The sequence below is a fragment of the Aspergillus affinis genome (genome assembly GCF_023601865.1).
Source record: "Aspergillus affinis strain CMG 70 chromosome Unknown NODE_287_length_7415_cov_91_357999, whole genome shotgun sequence".
Classification (NCBI taxonomy): Eukaryota; Fungi; Ascomycota; class Eurotiomycetes; order Eurotiales; family Aspergillaceae; genus Aspergillus; species Aspergillus affinis.
Window position 1 is genome coordinate 1 of NW_026516068.1, and position 7,082 is coordinate 7,082.

General features: G+C 47.6%; 2 protein-coding genes across 2 annotated transcripts; one reads left to right on the forward strand and one right to left on the reverse strand.

The window, feature by feature from the left end:
• On the forward strand, positions 1–516 carry KD926_005597 (WD40 repeat domain-containing protein; the record flags this gene model as incomplete). Its single annotated transcript, XM_053095599.1, has 1 exon — positions 1–516. A coding segment is annotated over one exon (516 nt), but the record flags the coding sequence as incomplete, so codon positions are not given.
• Positions 517–5,528: 5,012 nt separating this feature from the next.
• Positions 5,529–6,865, reverse strand: KD926_005598 (uncharacterized protein; the record flags this gene model as incomplete). Its single annotated transcript, XM_053095600.1, has 2 exons — positions 5,529–6,390; positions 6,453–6,865. 2 exons carry the CDS (start codon positions 6,863–6,865, stop codon positions 5,529–5,531), a joined length of 1,275 nt encoding a protein of 424 aa, XP_052949749.1.
• Positions 6,866–7,082: the final 217 nt, after the last annotated feature.

The window sequence follows — 7,082 nt, forward strand, 5'->3', positions numbered from 1 at the left end:
CAGACTCTAAAAGGCCATTCAAGTGCAGTTCAGGCCGTGGCCTTCTCGCCAGATGGCCAAACTATTGCCTCAGGCTCTAACGATAAGACCATTAAGCTCTGGAATGCGGCGACGGGTGAGCAGCGACAGACTCTAGAAGGTCACTCAGATTCGGTTCGGGCCGTAGCCTTCTCGCCAGATGGTCGAACTATCGCCTCAGGCTCCTACGATGGCACTATCAAGCTCTGGAATGCTGAGACAGGCGAGCAGCGGCAGACGAAAGAAGATAGTTCCATTTTGGTTCACGCCGTGGCCCTCTATGCCAGGGACGGCATTCATGTGAATCCGACTTCAGATCTTCGGGCTACGCCTCACATATCCCTAGCGGATCACTGGGTACGCTTTGGAGGCGAGAAGGTCTTGTGGCTCCCTTCTGAATATCGCCAATTTTCCTGCTTCGCTACGAACGAGGATGTGCTTGCTCTCGGATATCGAAATGGTCGGGTTTTTATCATCCAGTTGCTCGCACCTAAATAGCTTGAATTGTTACTATTCTTAGCCTGCTTCCCATTATTTTCGCGTCCCTAATCCAGAGGAGGTCCTCGGATGGCCGAAATATTTATACGTTCCTTCCTATCATCAATCCACTTACGAGTAAATTCTACTGACCTCTAGTACTCTGGGTGACAACTTGCCACTAGCAATGGTGTCTCAGGCCGCGGTATCGACAGCTTTGACCGTAATTATGTACGCCTAATACTGGAAAGTCAGCTTTGCGTTGACTTGCAGAGAAATAAGCCGAGGAATTCGCGATACTTTTGCGAACGGTCATTGCATGGCAAGTTACGAAATTTGATTTACGATACTAGGCTAGCAATCAGTTTGGCCTCAAATTTACTTGAGGTGCCCGTGGTCGAGATATTTTCACAAAGATCAAGGTCCACCAATTCCTAACTCTCGTATATATCCCCGTCAGCTAGACCTGAAACATGTTAGTAGGAAAGACAGGGGTTCTCACTAGCTTCAGGCATAGGATAAATTATATATAGGACGCGACGAGGAGCACCAAGAGAAACGAATTCTGCATTACTCGCAATATTCCACTGGTTCGTCTCTCTTACTGACTATATTACTTTGCCCCTGCAAAATAACAAGCGGTTAAATCTCGGAAATATTTACCACTCAAGTGACCTTTTGAAATACTAAATGGAGTTGACCACGAGGTAAGATTTGCTCTAAACTCATCTATTTTGAACTTTGCCGGGTGCTGACATGGAAAAGTGGTTTTCTGGAACAGCTTCGCCTTCGTCCAAAATGGAAGAATTTCCTTTCAGATTGCCTGTCCATGGATTCAATACACCAGCCATATCTTCCTCTAGATATGGAGGTAAAGGATCTACTGATGGGTAAAGACCAAACCGGGCTATTAGTCGGGATTACTATCCGCCTCTTCCTTTTGCATCCGGAGCAGCCCTACAGCCTACCTATTCATGATAACTTCGAAACCCGACTCGCCGTACATCACGCAATCTCTAGAGTGGAAACCCCTGTGCCAGAAGTTATGACAGCGACAATCCGAGGCTGGCTGATACGGATAATTATTCAAGACACCAATTGCAGCTTCTCCTCGGCGTCAGTCCATCTTGCAAATGCCACTCTTAGCATTATACCGGTACCGACATTATATTGCGCACCCAGTTTCCTCCACGCTTATTTCCAAGGCAGGAGCATGGGAGAATACCACGAAGAGACCATGCAGAAAACCTTAGGATATGGGACCTATACAGCGCTTGTACTCGACGACCTTCTCGCGCCCTTGAAGAGAACAAGCATGATTATTGCCTCCATCCATCTTCAGAACCATTGGATCATATGTGAGATATTCAATGGCGCGGGGAATATACTTGCCAGCCTTAAGGACAGGTGGTCGTTGATCATGGATTCATCCACTCTTAGGCATGCGAAGTTACTGATTTGGGCGTGTAGAAGATGTGACATGATACAGAGCCAAGCAAAGGATCTGGGTAATATGAGTATAACACAGCCATTCCCCGACCTGCAACAGAATCTACGGATGCTTGTTATATTGATCGAAGATGTGATTCGTAACCTTCAGGATGATCCCGGTGCACCCGGGCCATTCTGGCTTGCAGAGAAAGGGAAAAATGCCACCAGTTTTGTCACTATACCCGGCAGCTTTCGATCAATGTAGTGCAGTTGCAGCTCTGGGGCTGGCCTGACTATACAGTAAGGAACAAGGGCTGTAAAGGTGACGGAATACTCCCGGCAAATTATCCAAATTTTGCGAGCGGTCTTCCTTTGGACGCGGAAACTACGACAGGACAATCTTCGGTATCCCAAGTTCCTGTCGTAGCCTCCCACGGCCCAGAGGGCTTGCTTCGACGGTACATATCCCGCGCCTATCTACAAATGCCTCCATTTGTATGAATGAGAATCAAGTATTTATGAGCTGCATGATTGGTTTTCGAAATACAGATCAGAGTCAGAATCAACAGAGCCCAAGAAAAACAACACGTAACGGACGAATTGTTCAATCTTACGATCGACTTCCTTCGCCGCTTCAAACCGCCAGTGATCATTTCCTGTCAGTGTGAAACCAAGGGATCGCACCCTCGGTGGGGCATTGTCACCCATCCCCTTGCTTCAGAACTATGCTCTTCAGTTAACGGTGCACGCCATCGGGAAGTAGCATCCATGTCTGTGGATGGACACTGTATCCGTGTTGTACAAGGATTCCACCCAATGGTCATAGAATACGCACAACACCCGAGAACCCGCTCAGATTATGACCGAATCCTCCGCGACATCCTTGAGATGGTTTATCGACCCTGTGAAGAATGGAGAAACCGGCGTCGCCAAGAATGTGAGACAAATTTACATTCGGCCGCAGACGAAGTCAGGTCTACCATGACAGCGTTTTTGGGCAGCATTGCAAAATATCGTCGACTCCAGCGGCAAGCAGGTACTTTTGGAATCGGTGTTAGTCAAATAGGGAGTCAGCCAGTGTCCCACTGGGCATGGCTGAGGGAACATATTCGTTTGTTTGTTGATAATATGTTTCGAGAGGTTTAGGTTGTACGGTGACATTAAGCTTAGTTGGACAAAATAGCTTCTGGGCCCTGACTTAGCATGATAGACTTATTTTGTCAACATAACCTTGTATTAGTTTTTATGTTTGTTTTGTTTATTCAATATTGGGGTTTTTGCCTAGTTTCTCGTATTTCATTGCGGTGCGCATTAGCTGTTATCCTTGAATTAGGGGGTGTCAAATTTAGTGTGGTCTAAACCAGATCTGTTTTAGCGATGTTTTTATTTTGTGGTAAAATCGAATGCACCGCTTGCACGTTATGGAACTGCATTAGAAGTATACGATAAGTGGAAGGGAAACCGGCCGCTTAGATCATGGGTACTTTACTTGCATTACGCGTTCAGGGTAGAGCGGACAGTACTTCCTCTACCCGGGATTTTGCAACCTAGTTCGGAGGCATGACCGGTCGTATGCGGTATGTTTCATGGCCACTAGAGCTTCCGATCCACAAAGGGCACAAATCCACGGTCGGGGGACGCAGGCGGCTACCAGTCCTCTGTTTCAGCACTGACTGGGTCGGAGGCGCCATGGTGTAGGGCCAATGTCCGAGGCACCTATACCTGTGGCCCGGGTGCTAGATTTATAGGCAGAAGCCCAGTGGCCTAAGGCCCAGGACCCTAGCCACCGAGCCTCAAACCGTCCAGGTCCTGCGGCCATGGTCTCAGTACCTGCTTGGCCTCACAGCCGCCGACCCGCGTTCACTGCTAGTATAAGACATCTTTAGTCGTTGAACTACGCGTGGAAGACATTACTGGACTACCGACCTTCTCAGCCATGGTAGACTTTACTCTATAGCAAGCAGCCTATCATAACTCCTCGTCCGTTGATACTCTCGATTTTTGCAACCCCTCATCGAATAACCTTGCGACTGCAGCTATCCGCTGCCGGGTCACATGGAGTTCCCTCCCAAGACTCATAAGGACAGTATATGTTCTATCATCGATCGCCGCACGAACACACTAGTTAACGCTGACCTTTCGCAGGGTACGATCGTAATAACGTGCATTCTTACCCTCCGCTCGCGCATACCGATCGGCGACTTTTTGCGCTTCGTGTGGGTTCGAGGTATTAACCGATATAGTGTCTAACTTTCTCCACTCCCCGCGCTAGTAAGCTCGGAAAGTGATGATGACATCCCTGCCAGCTGGAGTAGCACTTGAATTAATTCCTGAGCCGACCATTTGCCCAGTGATTGGTGCAGGAGGTAAGACTTGCTGGACCACCTCATTTATATCCGACGGCATCTGCTCGTCCACATCTTGCGGCCTAATCGAGCGTAACCTTTTCGTTTGATTCGATGATACCAAACCTGCGTCAGAGGTCCGTGGTCTGATGCAAACTTCCTCAACTTCATTTTCTAAAGCTCGGGGCCGCCCACGTAGCTCCGTTCGTGAGATTCCTACGGCGTGATTTCGTTCCGTCCACGCGCGGAAATCGATTTGAGTGATGACCTTTGAGGCCTGTCGGGTCCGTGTGGCCTTTCTATCGCTGGCAGTTTTATCCACCTGCGTTTGCCCAATACCGGGTGGGGACGTAGCCTTAACTGTTCACGAATAATCTGTCTTTACTAATTTCGTCTGAAGCCTCCTCTTGTCGAAGCCGTGTAAGTAACTAATGAGGTGAATTATGCATCCGAGCCGGAAGCATTTATCGTAGGACACTCCACTTTTGGAACGCGCCCCGACCCCTACCACAACAATTGGGAACGCCTGTCCACTCTCAACAAGTGTCAATCTCACTACTAGATAACTTGAACCGTCACATTACCCATATTTGGCAGGAAGTATTTTTAGAGCATTATGTCTCACCAAAGTCAGCCCTCATGCATACAGCCCCATCGTCCTATTGCTAAGACCACGTGATCTATTAGCTTTGGTCAGGGATTCGGAAACTGGTGATTGAGTGAACCCTTCACTCATCCTTTACTAACAGCCAGCTTCCGACCCAACAAATTTGTCCAAGAGAGCTGATATATCCCACATTTTCTTTGAAGAATTGTCGATAACTTTATATTCTTGGCGCAGAAAATCTTCAGACAATGCGAGGGATGAACGAGGGGCTCGTACACGTCTTTGAATCTCGGCGATGCTCTCCAAACACACTTTTAGGGCCAGACATTAGAGCGGCAAAACTCTGTGTAGAGCCATATTTAAAACAATGGGAAGAACTGAAGGGTTATCGGATGGACTAAGTAAATTTACTTCGCGCCTGGTCGCGCAGTTGGTAAGGGTATGGCAACTCGCTAGCTGGTACTTATGTATCCGGTAACTAAGTTTACATGGCTGTGTATCTCATCTGCTGTGGTGTAGTCATTCCCTAAAACAATAACGGCCGATAAATGAAGTAAGCTAAAGGCCCTGAATGTTAAATATATTAATGAAAAAACAGCACAATGCTAGCAAAGAGTCACAATGGCAGAGTGACCAAATACTGAGGTTATCTAACGACTAAAGCTAGAGTGGCCTTCCTCAGATTTAGTCTTAAGCGGATACCCTGCACCCCACCGGTTGTGAAACTCCGTATTCTTTTCTTGGCTTGCCCCTTCTTTCGACTCCCCCAGGTTCCCAACAACTGTTCTGGGAGTTTGTGATAAATGTCTAATTGTATCGTCCGACATCTGCCCTAGCCATTGTTCAGACCGGTTACCTGTGACAATACGTTTTGCCGATATCAGGTCCCCGATGGTTGAGACTATTAACTGGCGTGAGTCGTCGGCTGAATTGACATCTTCAAAAGAATTAATTCGGGCGCTCCCTGCAAGATCAGATGCGTCGGCACAGATATTTAAACACTGTTCGACGCTATCCTTTTCCTCTTGCATCGTTTCCAACCTAGTGGCTTCGTCCTTGGAAATCTTTTGACGCTTTTGAGCTTCTGCCAAGCGGCTCTTTAGTTCTGCTAACCTTGATTCGAGGGAATTCGAATTGGCATTGAGCTTCAACTGAAAGTCGTGAAACATGGCTGCCGTGACCTTCTTAGCGTGTTGCGGTTCCACATTTTCCTTATGGGCGGACCCGGTAGGTAGATCACGCGTAGAGACTGAGTCGTGCAACATGCCAGCTTGCAGGCTTTCAATATATTCCGAGGCTTGAGCACAAATATCCAGGCATTGCTCTGTGCTCTGCTTTTCTTCTTCAATCACTTTAGAATCTAAGTCTGAGCTCAGAGGGCCCTCGCTAGCTTCATTAAGCAACTGTAGGTTTTCGTAGATCTCATGCAAATGGTCCTGAAGATCTGATGTAGCTTCATCAATCATCCGCTTAAATTCATCAAGAACATTACTAGTGACTGCGGCGTGACGACTAGCCAATAAAATTCCATGGTCAGATCAGAGCTTTCTGCGCAGCTGCAAAGGCATACATACAAAGTGGCGCTTCCAAGGGCGATACTAATTGTCGCCTTGTATCCGGCCAGGGTTGTTCTGAGATTGTTTATATCACCACCCATATACCGCAATTTTGCCCAATCACGGAAGCTCGTCCGGTCGACACCGGAATGGCTTGTACAACGTTTCAAAATCTCCTCGAATTCTTGGCATATTCTGCCGCATCGCAACAGTGGCTGCTTCAAGGCATCTAGTTCGTCTTCGAGTTCGGCCGCCGTGCCCCTTAAAGTCTTAAGAACATCGTTGAGTGACTGTAACTCATCTCGTAGATCTCTGATTGCCCTTTTGCTAGATTTGAAGCTTTCAACCAATTGGTAGAGTGATTTGCTAGTTTGAAAAGCAAAGCCAGCCAGCCCGACCAACCCGGACGCAATCCCAAAGGCTTCAGCCATCACAATGTGAGGCTTATATGAGCGGTAGAGAATAGAAAGGACGATTCGGTCTGCTTTGGATATTTAAAGACCGGATTTTTTTTAACTCCATCTGAGAAGGCAGGCGCACCCGTCATTGATATGACCGTTAACGAAACTCAGCCGGAGATGTAAGTTTACCCCTCATTTGGCCATCGCTGACTTTCCGGCGGCTACAGGATGTCTTTAATTGGATTAG